This window comes from Hemiscyllium ocellatum, chromosome 24, assembly GCF_020745735.1.
Source record: "Hemiscyllium ocellatum isolate sHemOce1 chromosome 24, sHemOce1.pat.X.cur, whole genome shotgun sequence".
Classification (NCBI taxonomy): Eukaryota; Metazoa; Chordata; class Chondrichthyes; order Orectolobiformes; family Hemiscylliidae; genus Hemiscyllium; species Hemiscyllium ocellatum.
In genome coordinates, this window is record NC_083424.1 from 1,456,670 (window position 1) to 1,478,721 (window position 22,052).

At 44.5% G+C, this 22,052-nt stretch overlaps 1 protein-coding gene across 1 annotated transcript in view; it reads right to left on the reverse strand.

Moving 5' to 3' along the window:
• Positions 1 to 20,617, reverse strand: part of ddx55 (DEAD (Asp-Glu-Ala-Asp) box polypeptide 55) — a 35,509-nt gene extending 14,892 nt beyond the window's left edge. The window contains exons 1-8 of the mRNA XM_060843315.1: positions 20,476 to 20,617; positions 18,766 to 18,816; positions 18,599 to 18,685; positions 16,590 to 16,681; positions 16,443 to 16,505; positions 14,170 to 14,319; positions 11,823 to 12,012; positions 4,956 to 5,038 (exon numbers count right to left, since the gene is read on the reverse strand). Of these exons, the coding sequence (XP_060699298.1) occupies positions 4,956 to 5,038; positions 11,823 to 12,012; positions 14,170 to 14,319; positions 16,443 to 16,505; positions 16,590 to 16,681; positions 18,599 to 18,685; positions 18,766 to 18,816; positions 20,476 to 20,577 (818 nt within the window). The 5' untranslated portion in view covers positions 20,578 to 20,617. The remainder of the gene's footprint in view (positions 1 to 4,955; positions 5,039 to 11,822; positions 12,013 to 14,169; positions 14,320 to 16,442; positions 16,506 to 16,589; positions 16,682 to 18,598; positions 18,686 to 18,765; positions 18,817 to 20,475) is intronic.
• Between the last annotated feature and the right edge of the window lie 1,435 nt (positions 20,618 to 22,052).

Consider the following 22,052-nt stretch of genomic DNA (forward strand, 5'->3'; position numbering starts at 1 on the left):
ACTCAGGTTGATAGTGCTGTTGGGAAGGCATACGGTGTGTTAGGTTTTATTGGTAGAGGGATTGAGTTCTGGAGCCAATATGTCATGCTGCAACTATACAAAACGCTGGTGTGGCCACACTTGGAATATTGTGTACAGTTCTGGTCGCCCCATTACAGGAAGGATGTGGAAGTATTGGAAAGGAGGCAGAGGAGATTTACCAGGATGTTGTCTGGTCTGGAGCGAAGGTCTTATGAGGAAAGGCTGAGAGACTTGAGTCTGTTCTCTTTGGAAAGGCGGCGACTAAGAGGGGATTTAACAGAGACATACAAGATGATCAGAGGATTAGCCAGGGTAGACAGCAAGAGTCTTTTTCCTAGGATGATGTCATCAGCTTGTACGAGGGGGCATGGCTACAAATTGAGAGGTGATAGATTTGCGACAGATTTCAGAGGCAAATTCGTTACTGGCATGGAATGCCCTGCCTGACAATGTAGTCAACTCAGCCACATTACAGACATGTAAACAGTCCTTGAATAAGCACACGGATGACGACAGGATAGTGTTTTGGGTGGGGGGATTTGCTTAGATTAATTCACAGATCAGTGCAACATTGAGGGCCAAAGGGCCTGTTCTGCGCTGTACTGTTCTATGTTCTAAGACAGACTTCAGTCTTCAGTGCAAACTCCATCCTGCTCGTTGTCAACTGATTGAGATTGAGTCAAGACTGTTTTCAACTTCAGTGTCAAACGTTATCATAATAAGCATCCAACCACATTAGAACCAACAGAAATACCTGCTCCAGGTACATACAGTTACCCAATTCTGTCCCATCTCAGTTCATCTGGTCAGCCTCCCACACTGCACTAAATATGGACTGAAAGTCATCTAAACTTCTGCTACCTATGTCTGAACTCTGACCAGGCTTGTTCACCTATCCCTCTCATGGTTGCTCTCCCATGCTGGCTTCTGGTAACCCAACACTTCAATTTTAAAATTCTCATGCTTTTTTAAAAATTCTTCCATGGCATCAATCTCTCACTATCTCTGTAATCTCTCCACAAGGTCAGCTTTTGCAGCCTAAGAACTGGAGTAGACCATTCAGCCCCTCATGCCTGCTGACCAGTCAATGTGATCATGGCTTACCTGTGGCCTAACTCCATACACTTGCCTTCAAGTCCATAGCCCTTAATACCTTTGCTTAAGAAAAAATAATCACAGATTTAAAACTAACAACTCATCTAGCATTGGCTGTCATTTATGGAAGATCATTCCAAATACCTACCACCCTCTACGTACAGAAGGGCTCCCTAACATCTCTCTTGAAAAATTTGGCCCAAAGTATTAGACTTTTCTCCCTAGTTCGAGATTCCCCAATAAAATCTCAGATGGAATTTTTTTAAAGGAATTTGGTATGTTTTATAATTTCAAAGGTAGTATACAAGTTGTTATTGCACTAAAATGAGTGAATCTGCTGCCATGGTGATAGCTAGTCAGCAACTCTATTGGGTAGATATGGTCATCGGTTATCAATAACAGAGCAGGAACAGAGCGACTGTGAAAGTTTGGGAGCTTCACCTCATTAACGCAGCAGCTTCTCACCCACGTCAGAAGGTTCTGGGTGAGAGTCCCAGTGCAGGACCTGGATACCTCATTCAGGAAATGCTACACCACTGGAGGTGCCACCTTCTCAAAGAGATGCTAAACCTCCCCCTCAAGTGTCCAGTCTGCATCTGATTTAGTGTGTGAAAGACCCAAGGTTATTCAAACAGAAGGTATCGCCCAATGTCCAAGTTAACATTCATCCCTGACAGAATGAAGTTAACTTGTTACTCAGTGCATACTGGAACATACAAGATTCTTAAGGGGTTTGACAGAGTACGTGCAGAGAGATTGTTTCCTCTCATGGGAGTGTCTCGGACCAGAAGGCAGTATTTCAGAATAAGGGGCTCCCGTTTAAGACAGAAATGAGAAAAAATTTCTTCACAGAGGGTAGTGAATCCAAACAATTTTTTATGCAGTGGGCGTCAAGGCTGGTTCAATAAGTTTAAATGTTTTAGCAGGGTCAGAGATGGGGGTAAAAGAGGGGGAGGTGTGGTATTGCTTGTCAAGGATAGTATTACAGCGGTGGAAAGGACGATGGAGGAAGACTTGCCATCTGAGGTAGTTTGGGCTGAGGTTAGAAATAGGAAAGGTGAGGTCACCCTGTTGGGAGTTTTCTACAGGCCTCCTAATAGTCCGAGAGAAGTAGAGGAAAGTATTGCGAGGATGATTCAGGAGAAGAGTGAAAGTAGCAGGGTAGTTGTTATGGGGGACTTTAACTTCCCAGACATTGACTGGGAAAGCTATAGCTCGAGTTCGTTAGATGGGTCGGTGTTTGTCCAATGTGTGCAGGAGGGTTTCCTGACACAATATGTAGACAGGCCAACAAGAGGTGAGGCTATACTGGATTTGGTTCTAGGTAATGAACCAGGCCAGGTGTTAGACTTGGAGGTAGGTGAGCACTTCAGGGACAGTGACCACAACTCGCTGACTTTTCCTCTAGTGATGGAGAGGGATAAGTGTGCACTGCAGGGCAAGAGTTATAGCTGGGGGCAGGGAAGTTATGATGCAGTGAGGCATGACTTAGGATGCGTGGATTGGAAAAATAGGCTTCAAGGGAAGAACACAAATGATATGTGGAGATTGTTCAAGGAACAGCTAATGGGTGTCCTTGATAAGTGTGTACCAGTCAGGCAGGGAGTAAAGGGTCTTGTGAGGGAGCCGTGGTTTAATAAGGAATTGGAATCCCTTGTGAAAGGGAAGAGGGCGGCCTATGTAAAGATGAGGCGTAAAGGTTCAGTTGGGGCGATTGAGAGTTATAAGGTAGCCAGGAAGGATCTAAAGAGAGAGCTAAGAGCAGCGAGAAGGGGACATGAAAAGTCCTTAGTTGGTAGGATTAGGGAAAACCCAAAGGCTTTCTATAGGTATGTCAGGAATAAAAGGATGACTAGGGTAGGTATCAGTCCAGTCAAGGATAGTAGTGGGAAGTTGTGCGTGGAGGCGGAGGAGATTGGAGAGACACTAAATCAACACTTTTCGTCAGTATTCACTCAGGAACAGGACACTGTTGCTGATGTGAATATTGAGTCACAAGTGATTAGAATGGATGGCTTTGAGGTACGTAGGGAAGAGGTCTGGGGAATACTGGAAAAGATGAAAATAGATAAATCCCCTGGGCCTGATGGCATTTATCCTAGGATCCTCTGGGAAGCTAGGGAGGAGATAGCGGAGCCATTGGCCTTGATTTTTAGGTCGTCGTTGTCTACAGGAATAGCGCCAGAAGACTGGAGGATAGCGAATGTGGTCCCCTTGTTCAAGAAGGGGAGTAGGGATAGCCCTAGTAACTATAGGCCAGTGAGTCTCACTTCTGTCGTGGGCAAAGTCTTAGAGAGAATTGTAAGGGATAGGATTTATGAACATCTGGATAGGAATAATGTGATCAAGGATAGTCAGCATGGTTTTGTGAAGGGCAGGTCGTGCCTCACAAACCTTATTGAGTTCTTTGAGAAGGTGACCAAGGAAGTGGACGAGGGTAAAGCAGTAGATGTGGTGTATATGGATTTTAGCAAGGCGTTCGATAAGGTACCCCATGGTAGGCTACTGCAAAAACTACAGAGATATGGCATTGAGGGTGCATTAGAGGTTTGAATTAGGAATTGGCTGGCTGGAAGGAGACAGAGGGTAGTAGTTGATGGTATAGATTCATCTTGGAGTGCAGTTACTAGCGGTGTTCCACAAGGATCTGTTTTGGGACCATTGCTGTTTGTCATTTTTATAAATGACCTAGAGGAGGGGCTTGAAAGCTGGGTGAGCAAGTTTGCGGATGATACGAAAGTCGGTGGAGTGGTGGACAGCGAAGAAGGATGTGGCAGGTTACAGCGGGATATAGATAAGTTGCAGAGCTGGGCAGAAAGGTGGCAAATGGAGTTCAATGTAGCTAAGTGTGAAGTCATTCACTTTGGTAGGAGTAACAAGAAGGTGGATTACTGGGCTAATGGTAGGCTACTTGGTAGTGTGGATGAGCAGAGGGATCTTGGTGTCCATGTACACAGATCTCTGAAAGTTGCCACCCAGATAAATAGTGCTGTGAAGAAGGCATATGGTGTACTGGGCTTTATTGGTAGAGGAATTGAGTTCCGGAGTCCTGAGGTCATGTTGCAGTTGAAAAAGACTCTGGTGCGGCCTCATCTGGAGTATTGTGTGCAGTTTTGGTCGCCATACTATAGGAAGGATGTGGAGGCATTGGAACGAGTGCAGAGGAGGTTTACCAGGATGTTGCCTGGCATGGTAGGAAGATCGTATGAGGAAAGGCTGAGGCACTTGGGACTGTTCTCATTGGAGAAAAGAAGGTTTAGGGGAGATTTGATAGAGGTGTACAAGATGATTAGGGGTTTAGATAAGGTTGACAGTGAGAACCTTTTTCCGCTAATGGAGTCAGCTGTTACTAGGGGACACAGCTTTAAATTAAGGGGTGGTAGGTATAGGACAGATGTTAGGGGTAGATTCTTTACTCAGCGGGTTGAGAGTTCATGGAATGCCCTGCCAGTACCAGTGGTGGACTCTCCCTCTTTATGGTCATTTAAGCGGGCAATGGATAAGCATGTGGAGGTTATTGGGCTAGTGTAGGTTAGGTAGGCTTCGGTCGGCGCAACATCGAGGGCCGAAGGGCCTGTACTGCGCTGTATTTTTCTATGTTCTATATTCTAAGTATATTCAAGGCTGAGGTAGACATATTTTTAATCAGGAAGGGGACCAAGGATTATAGGAAAAGACAGAAAAATTGAGTGGAGGATTATTAGATCCTCTATGATATCATTCAATGGCAGAACCAAGTCAATGGGCTGAATGGCCTATAGATGCTCCTATGTCTTATACTCTTTAAAGCTAAAAAACAAATTTTTAAAAATTACTTTTGCAGGAAGAATAATAATCACCTAAAGAAGATGAGATGTTTCTCTTGTTTATGCCGGCGAAGGAAGGCGACTAATTGGTTAAACTTCTCATCTGCTCGACATGTCTGAAATACAAATAGCAGAAAATTTAAAAACAGTGTCACAGGCTCACAGGCAGCAGGAACAGAATCACAGTCGGACACAGACTGGTGGCAGCGACAGAATCACAGTCTGACACGGATGGCAGGGACAGAATCACAGTCGGACACGGACTGACGGCAGGGACAGAATCACAGTTGGAGACAGACACATGGCAGGGGCAGAATCACAGTCAGGCACAGACAGATGGCAGGGACAGAATCACAGTCGCACACAGACTGGTGGCAGGGACAGAATCACAGTCTGACACGGATGGCAGGGACAGAATCACAGTCAGAGACAGACACACTGCAGGGGCGGAATCACAGTTGGAGACAGACACATGGCAGGGGCAGAATCACAGTCGGAGACAGACACACGGCAGGGGCAGAATCACAGTCAGGCACAGACAGATGGCAGGGACAGAATCACAGTTGCACACGGACTGACGGCAGGGACAGAATCACAGTCAGGCACGGACAGACGGCAGGGACACAATCACAGTCAAGCACACAAACAGCAGGAACAGAATTATAGTCAGGCACAAAGACAGCAGTTACAGTGTCAGGGTCAGATACATACAGAGGTAACAGTATAAGGATTAGACACACTGATAGCAGAAAGAGTCTCAAGGTCAGACACAAAAAGGGAACTATAAAAGGGTCAAATACAGGCAGACGGAACAGCATCAGAACAATACAGTGGGAGATTTCTTGCAATTCTACCCAAGCCATGATGCTGAATCTCAGCTGAAACACCATGAACATGACAGAGAAAGATTTCCTTTAGAGACAAATTTACAAGGTCTTTGTCAGGGTTGCAGGATTTGAGCTATAGGGAGAGGTTGAATACGCAAGGTCTGGTTTCCCTGGACCATCGGTGGCTGAAGGGTGACCTTATAGAGGTTTATAAAATTATGAGGGGCATGGATAGGATAAATAGACAAAGTCTTTTCCCTAGAGTGAGGGAGTCCAGAACTAAAGGGCATAGGTTTAGGGTGAGACGGGGAAAGATATAAAAGAGACCTAAGGGGCAACCTTTTCAAGCAGAGGGTGGTACGTGTATGGAATGAGCTGCCAGAGGAAGTGGTGGAGGCTGGTACAATTGCAACATTTAAAAGGCATCTGGATGGGTATATGAATAGGAAGGGTTTGAGGGATATAGGCCGGGTGGGACTAGATTGGATTGGGATATCTGGTTGGCATGGATGAGTTGGACCGAAGGGTCTGTTTCTGTGCTGTACATCTCTATAAGTCTATAAAAATAAATGACGGAAGTGCAGCTGAGTGAATAACTTCTGAATTAGGACTAAGCAGTTACAATGCTCAGCAACACTCACACAGACCTCGTCTCGACACAGGTGGTGGTGCCGTCCTTGTGATTAGACTATTTCTCCCTGCCTAGTTTGGGCGAGTCTGATCTTTGCCTTGTCTCTATGTGGGTTAAAGAATTTCCCAGGAACAAACCAAAGTCTCCCTCTCATCAGTAAGATGGAAGTTCCCCAAAACCAAGGGAGCTAGTTATTGTGGATCACTGACTGAACACACTATCGTCTCAATCCCCCCCCATCAGTCGGAGCAAAACGCGCAGAGACACAGAAAACCCAAGGAAACCCAAACATATAAATTGAAAGCAGGAAGCATCAGCAGTGCTTGCAAACCTACATCCAGATATTATGTACAGTGTGAAAACAGAGAAACAGGTTATCACTGAATGTGAACAAGGAAAGAAATGACAAAACATTTAAAATGCTGTAAATTAGAACAAGAAAAGTAATCAGTGAAATAAAATGGAAATCAAGGGATTGATTAAAAGATATGTACAGGACTCAGCAAGGGGGCGATGATTCTGTAGAACTGCTGTGGACAGCTCAACCTAACAGCCAAGGCAATACCGGTGTTTTATGCCATCCCAGGCCAACTTATGTGGTGGAAGTATTAGTTTAAAACCTTACAGAACACATATTTGTTAATATTTGGGAGTGGGAACGATGCCGAAGGGAAAAGGAGCAAGCAAACAGCAGCAGGGAGGACAATCCCCTGCAGTACCGACCACACCAAAGACTACAGCAGCAGCTTCTCCTGAACCACCTGGGGAACTGACAAGACTCTCAGGAATTGGCTGCAGCGATGGAGAGACTTACCTTGAAAGTTGGGGCTGCGATTGAGGAGATCCATGGGGTGATTCGTGCCCAGGTCCAACCTATCACATCCATGCTGCAGAAGCACGAGCAGGAGATCCAGGGCCTCGGGGTGAGGCTGGAGGGTCGAACTAAGGCCTACCACCATCTTTGAGAGATGCTAATGTTTCCTTAATTCTTAAGAAGGGGAAGGTTCCTGAGGATTGTGCCTCATACAGGCCCGTATCTCTGTTAGATTCAGATTTCAAGATTCTGTCCAAGATCTTGGTGCTGAGATCGGAAAGGGTGTTGCCCCATAATATTAAAGAGGACCAGACAGGCTTTATATTGGAAGGTTGCTGAATGTGGTCCAAGTTTGTCAGCAACGATCGATTCAGGTGATGGTGATTTCCTTAGATGCAGAGAAAGCATTTGACCGGGTGGAATGGCCGTATTTTTTTTATGTCTAAGAACAGTTTGGGTTGGGTGGGGTCTTTGCAAGGTGGATGGAGGTTTTATATCGCCACCCTCTAGCCGCAGTCATCACCCACGGGGTGAAGTCTAGGAATTTTAGGATTGGTCGGGGTAGTCGGCAAGGCTGCCCCCTCTCACCGTTGTTGTTTACGTTGGTGATAGAGCCGCTGGCAGAGGGCATTCGTCAGAACACCCACATAACCGCTCTAGATGTGGGATCGAGGGCACACAAGATTACACTGTATGCAGATGATGTCCTTCTGTTTTTATCGTACCCGATGACCTCCGTACCTCATTTGATAAAATGTATCAGTTCATTTGGGGCTATTTCAGATTAACCGTGCAAAATCGGAGGCTCTGCCTTTGGGGAACCTTAAGGATGTGCCAGAAGGTGAAGGTGCCTCTAAGTTCCCTTTTAAGTGGTCACGGGCAGGGTTCCGGTACCTAGGCATTTTTATTACCCCCACGTTTGATCTGTTATTTTGGACTAACTTTGCTCACTTGCTCAACAATATTAGGCGAGATCTCCAGAGATGGGAGGCTCTTCCAGTTTCATGGCTGGGCCGAATATCTCTCATTAAGAAGAATGTTCGAGGAGATCCAAGATGGCGGCGACTCAGCAAGTCTGAGTTTACAGAGCTCTTCCCAAAACCTGGGTAAAGTGAGTTACTCACCCCCACCGCACTTACCAAACCACCCAAAAACATTTTCTAACCTTAATTAGCTGCTTACTATTATATTTAAGCAGTTTAATATTAAGTGGATAATGAGTAAACCAAAGGGATCCCGCAGCTCTCAGAAAACAAAGACCCCTCCCCCACCCTCCTCTCCTCCTCCGGCTGCAGCTGATGTAAAAACAGGCCTTGAAGAGATGATTGCCAGGCTGGAAACGACACTCGTCAATTTCATCGCAGAATCCAGACAGAGATGGAATGCATTCGAAGAAAAGCTGCAGAAACACAGCCAGGCTCTCGAGGAATTGCAGGGCCGAGTGGAGGGGGCGGAGCTAAAGGCCACGACCTCCGAGGCTGCAGCACAAACAGCTGCAGAACAGGTGCCAGCTCTGGAGCAGAGAGTCCGGGCCTTTGAAATCTACATGGATGACCTGGATAATAGAAATCGGAGAAAGAATATCCGTCTTCTGGGCCTCCCTGAACAAGAAGAGAAGGGACAGTTAGCAGCATTTCTGGAGCGATGGCTGCCCCAGCTTTTAAACCTGGGGGCTGAAACTGACCGGGTAAGGGTGGAGTGGGCCTACCGGGTCGCAGTACGCGGATCTGGCCCAAACCAGCGCCCACGCCCGGTCCTGTTCCGGCTGCAGAGTTATAGGGAGAGGCAGATACTCCTGGATGCCTCCAGAAATCTTGGAAAGGATCCTAAAGCCATGATCCATGAAGGATCCAAGATTATGTTATTTCAGGACTTCTCCCCGGCTTTGGCCCGAAGGAGGAAGGCGTTTGATGAGGTGAAGAAATGTCTAAGGAACTTAAATATTCAATACACCTTACGCTACCCAGCGACGTTATGCTTTACCCACGAAGGCTCCGAGTATAATTTTAGATCACCAGAAGAGGCTAAGGAACTTTTAGACTCGTTTAAATAAATCGTAAGAGATAATTTATGTTGGCTTGCCTCTTCCACACTCCGTGGGGAGAAATGGATACTTTACTTTACTTTTGCTTCTGGGAGCAGGGTTGTCTTCCCTTGCTATTTTATGTTATTATACTTAACTGTAATTTGTTGGAGTTGTAATTTTATAGTTATGTGTGTTTGTACGTGGCATTGATGCTATCAGATATACTCAGGTATGGGTGGAGAGGGGTGGGGGTGGGGCGCTCACTGTTAACTCTAGCTCGGTATTATATCTAAATCCTATTAAGGAGCGCCCGGGTCAAGGGTGGGACACTGTTTGGGAGAGGATATGGTGGACCTTTAGAAAGGAAGTAAGGCCCCCTGAGAATAAGGGGGAGGATCTCCATTCAAACATTTTTTTTTGTTCTTATTGTTTGGAAATAGTTTCCTCTTTATTATACTGTTATGAGTGTATTAGAGAACATTTTCTCTTGTTTGAAGGATGTAAGTGACTCAACTATACACTCTGGATAATTGTGGATTAGATGAGTAGTTAACTGAGTTTCATTGTTTTTTTTTCTTCTTTAGTATCATTCCTTTGAATTTTGATGATTATATATTTAAGATCTATTTTTATATTAATGTTTGTGCTTGAAAGTTCTGTTTATTTTTGTAAATCTGTCAAAATATTAAATTTCTAATAAAAATATCTTTAAAAAAAAAGAAGAATGTTCTTCCTCATTTGCTTTATCCCATCCGTATGCTCCCTATAATGTTTCCCAGGTCAACGCTGAGGAAGCTAATGGGGTGGTTTGGTTCCTTTGTCTGGCATCGTGGGTGGCCAATCATCTAACTTACTAAATTGCAGTTGCCTCAAGGAGGGGGAGGAGTTGATTTTCCAGACATCAGGAGGTATCAATTGAGTTCCCTGCTGTCCTTTGTCTGCGATTGGGTCGGTAATGATCCAAACTCAATATGGCTGGATATTGAGGCGTCCCAGGCAAAGTGCCCTCTTATTAACCTGTTGTTCATGGATAAGATGAGGACAGTTATGGATCACTGCTGGAACCCCATTGTCATTAGTACAGTCAAGGCATGGAAGGCGATGCGTCAGAGTGAGGGTTGTTTATCCAAGACACTTACACCTATAGTTGGCATGCCAGGGATGATAGACTCAGGGTTCAAACTCTGGGCAACGAGAGGAATTTCTAGTTTGGGAGACTTGTTTGAGGGAGAGGCTATGATGTCTTTTGAGCAACTGAGCCATAAACACAGGTTGCTCAGCAGAGACCTTTTCCATTTTTTTCAGGTTAGGGATTTCATCCAGAAGAAGTCTCCCCTTCTCACTCAGCCCTATCAGCCCGATACAGAGAGGTTGGTGCTACATTCCACAAGCACCCTTTCAGTTAGGGCCCTCTATCGTCTGCTGGGTGGCAGGGCCTGGCAGGATATTAACCGGCTATGTGAGGTCTGGGAGCAAGAGCTAGGAGTGGAGATCTCTTCTGAAACATGGGAGAACACTCAAAAGATCGCAATCTGTAACAGGACGTGCGCTACGCAGTTAAACGTTCTGCACAGGGCTCATCTGGCACCAGACCATCTGGCAAAGTTTAAAAAAGGGGCATCTCAGTGTGCCCCAAATGTAAGATAAGGTTAGATACTCTTACCCATTGCTTCTGGACAGGCCACAGGCTCCGTGTTTATTGGGGCGCTGTGGCGGGAGAGATAGGGAGGGGATTGAGGACTGAAGTCAAAGTAGACCCGATATCACTCCTCTTAGGTCTACCGAATTTACCATCTTTAGACAATCATGGGAAGAAACTACTTAATATTCTTGCATATTATACACGGAAGAATATTCTGATGAATTGGGTGTCTGAGAACCCGCTGGGCTTGCTGGGACGGCAGAAATTAATTATGGAGCACATTCCCTCGGACTTTTTCACAAACATGGTGCACCACACAACAGACCATTTTTATAAGATATAGCAGCCCTACTTGAGTTATTTGGATATGGATTTATCCGTTATCTTAACTAGGGAGTTTGTTTAACCAGGATGGTTAGATTTGTCAAGCCCTGGGCCCTGGAGGGGGGTCTCCCAAGTTAATACGGGTATGTGTACAATGCTCCCACTCTTTTGTTTGGGAGCCTTGGGCAGAGCATAGCTGCTTTGCATTGTGTTTTTTTTGTTTATCTTTTTTTTGGTGTTGCTTTGACACTGTTAGCGTTTGCTTTGTATCATAGAGTAGGTTAGTAGTTAGTAAATAGCAGTTGTATTATAATTTGTGTTTTTTTTTCTTTTTATTATACTGATATTTGTGATTTTTTTTCAATAATTTTATATGTTTGTAAAGTTAAAATAAATTGCTAATAAATATATTTACAAAAAAAAAGACAGAGAATTCAAGAAGGAATCAATGAAGATCAGATGATAGGGAAAGACGACAAAATTTGTACAGAAAGAAACCATTTCCATGAGCAGCATGTTCAATACCTTCTCCTCAGTGCTGAGGAAACATAAGGGGCAGGTGATGTGCTCAGACTAACAGTAAGCATTTCTTGCTCAAACAGCCGTGTAAGACTCACTCACATTCTCAAGCCTTACCATGTAATAGTTGTGCAGTTGGACTGGTGTTTTTTGGGGTCTGTCTGCTGCCACTCCTTTCTCCTTCACTGTGATCCGGACAGGGTTACGGAGTCCCGCTCGGACCAGATTCTCGATTTCCTGTGTCTGTGTGGCTGAGAAGAGGCCTGTTCTTCGCTGTTTTGGTAAAAACCCCAGGATAGCGTTCAGGCTGGTGTGTTAAAATGGAAAAGACACAAGTTTCATGTGAAAGTGAAGCTTCATCACAATGTAGTCATGACAGTTAGTCGTAGTAATGCACAACTGAGCAGCTTGGGCCTGAAGGGCAGACACATGGCGAGGGAACCAACAAGGAAAAACATCCTCACCAATCTGATTGTCGCAGGCCTATCTGTCCATGACAGTATTGATAAGAACGACCACCCACCGCACAGTCCACGTGGAGACAAATCCCACCTTCCATTGTGCTATGCGAGATGGTGATAAATGGGACAGACTTCAACAGATTGAGCAACTCAAAACTGGGCATCCATGAGGCGCTAAGAACCATCAACAGCGGCAGAATTGTACTGTAGCCCCATAGCCCAGTATATCCTCACTCTAGCATTACCATCTAGCCAGGGAATCAACCCAGGAAGGCATACCAGGGGTAGCACCAGGCATGTGTGAAAATAAGGTGCCAACCTGGTGAAGCTAACAAACAGGTCTACTCGCAAGATAAACTATTACTTGCTGCTTATGCTGAGTTAAGCGATCCCACAACCAATAGATCTGATCTAAACTCTACCATCCCATTAAATCTAACCACTCAACTAGCAGCAGGAAAAGGCTCCCACTGAAATGCCCATCCTCAACAGAGGCAGAGCCCAATGCATTAGTACAAAAGTAAGGCTGAGGTTTTCACACCCAACTTCAACCAGACATGTCGATAGATGTATGTAACCAAACAGATTCCCTTTGGTGAATAATTTAGATTATTCACCTTGGTTTGGCAGAATGAATGGTAAATAGGATCGTGGAGCTGAAGGGCTTATGCCCGAAACATTGACTCTCCTGCTCCTCAGATGCTGCCTGACCTACTGTGCTTTTCCAGTGCCACACATTTTGATCCTGATCTCCAACATCTGCAGTCCTCCCTTTCTCACAGTCACAACACACCAGCCATGCCACCATCAAGGGGTAGAGCTGGTTCAAGAAGCAGTATGGTCAACTCCTTCTCCTAATTCACATGTCTGTACAATTGAGAAGAGGTCACACAGACGGAAGGGTTTCAAGTCCATGAACTATACAATGTACAAGTCAATGTTACTTTGAACAATCACAGCTGTGTTCGCATCCTCTCCTTTGAATCAGAAACTCATGCACTGATTCCACGTTGGAGCTGGGCACACACTCGAGCTAGTACTCCACTTCGGTGCGGAGGGAGTGTTAAACTGTTGGACCTTTAAGGTGCCCTGTTAACGATATCTACACATCCCACAGCACCGTTCAAACAGTAGTGAAGGACAGATGCTCTTCCATAAATAATACAAAAGGGGAGGCAATGGCTGACTGGTATTATTGATGGGATGTTAATCCAGAGACCCAGGTAATGTTCTGGAGACCTGGTTTGAATCTTGTCAAGGCAGATGGTGGAACATGAATTCAATAAAAATCTGTAAATAATAGTTTAATGATGAGAAGGAATCCATTGTTAATTGTTGTAAAAACCTATCTGGTTCACTAATACCTTTTAGGGAAGGAAACTACCATGCTGGTCTGGCCTACATGTAACTCCAGACCCAGAGCAATGTGGTTGACTCTTCATTGCCCTCTTGGTGGGTTGTAAATGCTGGCTGAGCTGGCAATGCCCTCATCCCGTGAATAAATCAAACAAAACCAATATTTTTGATTGATACCACTGTGTAAGAACAGTTAGTTACATTTCTCTACAATATGAAATGAACCACTACAAAACAATACTGACCTTGTGTTTACGAGGTGCTGAAGCCAGAAAAGGTGCCGTACAAACACAAGTGCTGCCAACCCCAGTATCAATGATGACACTTTAATTAGTACCAAATTAGAGAGCTAACAGAAAAATCAGCTCTTTTAACTAATCTATGACATTTTTAGCCACAATTGGCCTGAACGAGTAGCACTTAAATAAAAGCCAAACAGCCAGCTTGTGCAACACAAGGTCCTGGTGAAAGGTTTGACAGCAACAGGGCAGTTGCGTTAAAACAAGAGTGGAATTCCTCTAACCACAGAAATCCTTGGTAATCCCAAAACTGGCAAAAATGTAACTGTTCTGTTGTTTGTTTCTTTACAAAGAAGTTCATCCCTGGATCATTTTCCTTCCTCCTTAAAACACTTTTGCAGCAGTTACCTGGCTTCAAACCCCATCTCCAGCAGCCTGTCAGCCTCATCCAGTACCAACACTTCCAGGGTCTTCACACAACTGGCAAAGTCCAGACCATCAGACCGCCGCCTGAACATGTCCTCTAAACGGCCTGGGGTGCCCACAACAATGTTCCCTCTGTCAAAAAGACAGGAATCAAACTTTTAGTTACTTCCATTGAAAGATAAACATTTCCTCTGTTTATCAAATTACCTCATCATCCCACTTTCTTCAAAAGCTGCAGCTTGCATATCTCATCGGAGTCAGAAAGCCCCACTCTTGAAGATGTAGGTCAATGACAGAGGGAGTGCTCTGGTGACACTGGGACTTTTAAACTTTTGAATAGGCATTAAATCAAGGCCCAACCTACACACTTGGTGGCCAGAGGAGATGTATTGGGGTAAGGACAAGGATAGGCCCTGGAACACAATGGACAATTTCTCAAGTATGACAGCCATTATTTTCTCTCCACTAATGTCCTTTGATTGTTTAGTTGCTAAGCAGCCCAGCCTAATTCACACACCTCCCTGATTTGACTGATTTCATTCCAAATTTCAAGTCCTCAATCAGGACCACAAAAGGGTGCAATTTCTCGGAGTGATTCAACTTCTTTAAAAAGTTCATTCCTAGGATGTGGGCATCGCTGGGTGGGCCAGCATTTATTGTCTGTCCCGAGCTGCCATTCAGATGGTGGTGAGCGACATTCTTGAACTGCTGCAGTCCATGTGGTGTCGGAACACTATGGTGTTATAAAGAAGGGAGTTCCAGGATTTTGACACAACGTAACTGAAGGAATGGCGATACATTTCTGAGTCAGGATGGCGTGTAGTGGTGGGCCAGGGAATGTTCCCATTTATCTGCTAAACCTAACCCATGCCTTTCTTGATCGTAAAGGTCATGGGTTTGGAAAGTGCTGTCTAAGCAGCCTTGGTGAATTTCCGCAGCACATTGCACTGCAGCTACTGAGCAGTGACATTGAAGGTTGGGGATGTTTACGGACGTGGTGCCAAACAAGCAAGCTGCTCTGAAACCTGGATGGTGTCAGGCTTGTGGAGTGTTGCTGAAGCTGCACCCATCCAGACAAATGGGGAGCATTCAATCACATTCCTGATTATGCCTTGTGGACAGGCTTTGGGGAGTGAGGAGGGGAGTCAATCGCTTCCCTATTCTTAGCTTCTGACCTATTCATTGCCACTGTATTTAAATGGCTGGTCCAGTTGAGTTTCTGGTCAATAGTAAATCCTCAGGTTTTTGACAGGAGATTCAGAGGAGGGTAACACTATTGAATGTCAAGAGACAGTAGTTATATTCTGTCTTGTTGGACATGGTCAAAGTCTGGCATTTGCGTGGTGAGGGTGTTACTTGCCATTTTTTAGCCCAAGCCTGGATATTGCCAGATTTTGTAGCATTTGAACATGGATTGCTTCAATAACTGAAGAGTCGTGAACGGTGCTGAACATTATGCTCACCAATGATTGCACACCCACTTCTAACCTTGTGATGGAGGGAAGGCAATTGATGAAGCAACTGAAGGAGGTTGGGCTACTGATGTTATGAAAAAAATTGATAAAAGTCAATGGACATGGTTTATTTGGACTTTTAGAAAGCTTTTGATAAAGTCCCCCTACAGCAGGTTGGTTAGCAACATCACACCATATGGGATAGGAAATAATATGGGATTAATGATTGGCTAACAGACTGAAAACAGAGTGAGAATTAGTTGATCATTCTTACGTTACTTAGTTGTGACCAGTGGAGGTCCCACAAGGCCCAGTACTTGTGTCCCAACTGTTTGCAACACATATTCAATCAGAATGGAGGATGGACATTTTCAGGAGAATTTGGACAGGCTTAATGATCATTCAAGAACATAGACAGAATATAATGCAGAAAAATGTGAGGTTATCTGTTTTGATGGGAGATTCAGATGTGCAGAGTATTTCTTAAATGGCGAGGGGTATGAAAACGTAGATATGCAACATGTCACTAAATGTTAACATGCAGGTGTGTAAGGGGTTAAGAGGAAAATGTGGGTACAAAGCAGTGAAATGTTTGATCAGTCATGATAGAGTTGGGTGACAGAAGTAGTTTAACAGGCTGAATGGCCGACTCATGCTCGTGTTCCTATTCATCACCAAAATAACAGATCAACTAAAAAATGAGCTGAAAGATTGAAATAATACAATGGTAGATTTGAAAAGACCCTCTGACCCACTCTCCTGTCAATGAACCAACAACAGCAGAGTGGGGTCCACACTTACCCCTGCTGCTTGAACTTCTGAACGTCTTCCATCGGATTGTTCCCACCAATGAAAATAATCTGTCTGAGCACAAAACGTAACATTTATTAAATCCATCAAAGGAATACTTTCTCACATACAATATACATTCACCGTATCCAAACTCACCTGAACTGTGGGAAATGCACCAAGAACTGTCTGATCACTTCATCAATTTGGATAGCAAGCTCTCGTGTTGGAGTAATAATGAGTGCACCAACCTAAATGCAGTAGGATAAAGATTACTGTTCAGAATTTATATGTAGCACTTTTCATAACAAGTACAAAAGTCAAGTGAAGTTCTATTTTCATGTGCACTGACTATTATAATGTAGGAAAACAAGATAGGTCTTTGCATGGCTTTCAACATTATGATAAAATACATATATTTCATATCAATGTTCTCAAAGCTTGGACATTTGGACCAGACTTGTCCCAAATGACTGTGAATTGCGTCAGTAACTGTGAATTCTCTGGCCCTTGAGCAGGGCTGATGTTTCACTAATGTCTCTTTGGAGAGGACATCTGTCATCCTTACATGGTTAAACCTACATGAGATTCATAACAGCCCTTTAAAAAGGCTTTGTCAAGTACTCAATAAGACAGCTCACAGGAAATTAGAGCTGGACAATAAATACTGATTTCATCATCAATACCCACGCCCAGAGAATGAAACCACAGGTCAGAAGAACGGGGTAGCACATTGATAAGGCCTTGAAGGTGGTAAATAGGATCCCTGTTTTTACATCCAGAGAATTCAATAGAAAATATTACACAGCCATTAGCTAGTTCAATTTTATACATAATTTAAGGAAGGATATGAAAGCAAGAGGGAGTTGTGATAGTGTGCTTACATCTGGACCAAAGGGATTGAGTTAAAGTCCAACTTACCCCAGAGATGTATCATAGCACACCTGAACATTTTGATTTAAATAATCATAAATGTAACAAAAGTAAATTCACTCAGGTTTCTGGAACATTATTGGGAATTGGGGGGGTCTGATGTAATTGAGAAGTTAGGATTTTCTCACTTGAGCTGAGATTAATTTTTAAGATTATGGTGGGTTCTAATCAGATAAATCTTTTAAAAAAGCTTCACTGGGCAGTGAAATGGAAACAACAGGCTTAATTTTAAGATAATCACAAACAAATTACAGGAAGGTTAGAAAACCTGAAGCTGGCTAAAATATTAAGTTATCTGCAGGAACTGCTGTCTTCCCAATCCAGACATTCGTTTGGAGAGTAATCGTATGGTTTCTAGTCCATGTTAGATGATATGAGAGGATTACAGGAATTGAGCAAAAGGGTGGGATTACTCTGAGCTATTCCATCTCCCACCCAGAGTGTAATGCCAAGGTCAGAATAAATGCACAGCCACATCATTCAGCCAGCCTAGACAAAGGTAAGATCCCATGTGTTAATAAGCATCAAAGCAAATACCTACATAATTCTTAATTCTCATAATAGGGATCATTAATCCTCATGCCTGTTTACCAAGCTTTCCATGCAGAGACAGAACCATAAAGACCAGAGCCTGGTCTCCAGTGGGGACTGTTAGCTGATAAATGACACAGTGGCAATCTGGATTTCAGCCTCCCTCAACCAGGGACTCAAAAATCTAACCAGAATGCCGTCAACTTGCAGTGTTGGATTAGACAGTCTGTATCAAGCACATCCCCAGTGATATCAGGAGGAGCTGCAGCCTACATTATATTTAGAAACAAAAAAGATGTAGAAGAGGAAACAAATTAGGTTTTCTTTAACATCTTTCAACCCCTCTAATGGGATTTACAGCCAATTACTTACTTTTGAAGTATAGTCACTGCTGTAGGGAACATGGGAACACGCAACAAGATCCCACAACCAGCAATGAAAGTGACACATTTTTGTCATTTTGATCAAAATATCATCTAACATTTCATCTGAAAGGCAGACAATGCAGAATTCATTTAGAGCTGTAGTGCAGCCTGGACTAAAGGCCCTGGGTGCTGTCAGAATGAATCGAGTAATGCTTCCCTTGCTAAGTAACATTCCCTAAAACTAAAGGCCAAGTAATATCACAATGCAATTTCAAACATTAAATTCAAATATTTATTTTACAAAACACAGAAAGGGATAAATCTCCATCAGAAACGAACCTGCAGGTTCTTTAACTTCTCCTCCCGTTTTAGAAGAATTTCCAAAATAGGAATGACAAAAGCCAAGGTTTTTCCGCTGCCAGTTACCTGAGTTAAAGTAATACTGAAGATGATCACATGGCAGCTGAATATTGAACCAATATGAGAGACAGAATTAGATAACTTACAGCTTCTGCTGCTACATCCTTGTTGCTCATAAACAGAGGGATTGTTGCAGACTGCAAGAAAACACACAGACAGTACAGTTATGTCTGATAACAGGGTTATGTATCACTTCCTATCCTATTTTGAAGACATGGACATTCTCAGGTATTTCATGTCAACACTGGAATTCCTTTTATAAACCTAACCAGCTCCTTTCCCCTGAAGAGGCTCCTCAAAGCCTAATCTGATTAAATCAATCTTCATTTGACTTGGTTCAAGGCAGCTTAGAACACTTTACTACATTAAGAATGCTATCTAAATGCTACCATTGTTACTTTCCCAAGTCTGTTCAAATTTGATTCCCTCAGTTTGGTGGAATTTCTCACTGAGATACCGAACTGTGAGTACTTTAACGTTGAGCAGTGAAGGTGTTTGGTTAAGTTGATTTATTGCACACCTGACGTTCTAGACAGTTTCAGGCTGACAGCTTTTCAACAGTAATTTCAAAGGAAAGCTGTTTATTAACAACTTAAACTTAATGGAAGTTAATCTGGAAACTGAAACACGAGGATTCAAAGGTTCCCAGGTTTGATTCAAAGAAATACAACATGAAAGGCAATCCAGCCATCATGAGCTAGTTCTTCAACTGAAAATACTTTGAATTAATTTCCACAGACAGGCATTTCTGAGTTGGAAAAGTGACTCCAGGATGGTGCATTGCTCCCCCTCGTGCCAGGGTATGCTAAATCACAAAGTGGCTGGAAGACATTCCTTTTGCAAGGAGGAACCAAAGCTTGTGGGTCTATTCTGGCACCAACAACATAGGTAAGGAACTAGCAAGAGACTGAAAAGTAGGACTTCTAAGGCAATAGTCTCAAGATTACTCCAAGTAAGATATGCTTGAGAGAAGAGAAAGTGGAAAATTGAATGAATGAACTCTTGGCTGGAAAAATGGCACAGGAAGGAGGGCTTCAGATTTCTGGGGCATTGGGTCCCGAACAAGCAGGTTACACTGTACTAGGAACAGGAACATCATCTCAGGGAGTGAGGTTCATCAGACTGATTCCTGGGAGGGTGGGGCTGTTGTCGGAGGACATCGACTTGTACTGTCTTCAATGTACAGGCATGAGGATAGAAAATCTAAAAATAAGAGTGCGCCAAAACAAGAGGAATACTGACCTTGACAGGTCTGGAACTAAGGGAGACAGTCTTAGCATAAAAAGACACTCACTTAGGACCGAGATAAGGAGGAATTTCTTCACTCAGGGTTATCTTTGGAATTGCTGGAAAAGCGCAGCAGGTCAGGCAGCATCAAGGAACAGGAATTCGACGTCTCGGGCATAAGCCCTTCATCAGGAATGATTTCGGGCATAAGCCCGAAATGTCGATTCTCCCGCTCCTCGGATGCTGCCTGACCTGCTGCGCTTTTCCAGCAACACATTTTCAGCTCCGATCTCCAGCATCTGCAGACCTCACTGTCTCCTCTTATCTTTGGAATTCACAACTTCATTGAGAAGGTTCAACCAGAGATTGTTGGATTTCCAGTTACTAAAGGGATCAAGGAATATCGGATAATACATGATGACGGAATTGACGAGAATAATCAGCCACGGTCTCGACAAGCGGAAAGAGCGATGGGCTGAATGGCCTCCTCCTCACCCGCCCCGCCCCGAGCCGGGTTGTGCTGCGGATCCGCCTCACCGACACTCGGGCCCCAGCTGCCCCCGGGTTACCTGCACCGGAGTCATGTGAGTGAAGCGGAGCTCTCGGATTGTCTGTAAAACCCGCGGGTGGAGCTTATTCTCCATCGTCTCCCACTCGCCTGAGTCCGCCATCTTCCCCTTGCACCGGCCGCCGGTCCGTCACCCTCTACCCTCCCCGCTCCTTGTTCCGGTCCGTCACCCTCTACCCTCCCCGCTCCTTGTTCCGGTCCGTCACCCTCTACCCTCCCCGCTCCTTGTTCCGGTCCGTCACCCTCTACCCTCCCCGCTCCTTGTTCCGGTCCGTCACCCTCTACCCTCCCCGCTCCTTGTTCCGGTCCGTCACCCTCTACCCTCCCCGCTCCTTGTTCCGGTCCGTCACCCTCTACCCGCCCCGCTCCTTGTTCCTGTCCGTCACCCTCTACCCTCCCCGCTCCTTATTCCGGTCCGTCACCCTCTACCCTCCCCGCTCCTTGTTCCGGTCCGTCACCCTGTACCCTCCCCACCGGCCTGCTCTTTGGTTCCGCGGTACTTTCCGCAGGGGCGCTGTTGTCCCTGGAATTGAGGGAGTGTTGGTTCCATGAGGCGTTAATTCAACTGTTTTATTTTAATTCAGATACTAACGGTCACAGTGATTGGGTTTAAGGGGCAAGATAAACTGAAAACAGTAAATGCTGGAGATCACTGAGGGTCAGGAGAGATAACATCAGAATTGCAGATATAGTTCTTCGGGCGACAGGGATCTAATGGTTTATGGAGAAGGTAGAGCCGGGAAACTGAGTTACATGTTGTATTTATCTGCAAGTGTCCAGGGTCGGTGTGGACTTGTTGGGCCGAAGGGCCTGTTTCCACACTGTACGTAATCTAATCTAACCAGGAGGGAGAAGGTTGTGAATATTTTTATATCAACCTGTTCAGACATGTTTGTGTCCACATCACGCACAGATGAGACTTGACCCCAGATCTACTTGGGCCAGAGGTTGGAGATTGTATACTGCCACATTGGGACGGTGGTAGGAAGTTTGAGAAAATTCCAAGGGGACAGGAGACCTAACATTGTCCTTCTAAATCTGATTTACAAATGCCTCCAGTCACCATATTCGAGCCATCTTCATATGGAGAACACCATCCATTATATTGAGTAGCATTATCACCATTAAAGTTGGGACAGACGTAGAACAGCTGAAGATGCTGAAAACTGCACAGATGAGTTAAGAACCATAGATTGGTTCACTTACACTTCTCATTGAACACATCAAGACCAGCATCAGGTGTACTTAGAACGAACAAAGAAGAACAAAGCAAATTTACAGCCCAGGAACAGGCCCTTTGGCCCTTCAAGCCTGAGCGAATCCAAATCCACGGTCTAAACCTGTCATCCAGTTCCTAAGCATCTGTATCCCTCTGCTCCCCACCTACTCATGCATCTGTCCAAACGCACCCTATGCCCGAAACGTCGAATTTCCTGTTCCTTGGATGCTGCCTGACCTGCTGCGCTTTAACCAGCAACACATTTTCAGCTTAAATGAATCTACCAAGCCTGCCTCTACCACCTCTGCTGGCAATGTGTTCCAAACGCCCATCACTTTCTGTGTGAATTACTTGCCACG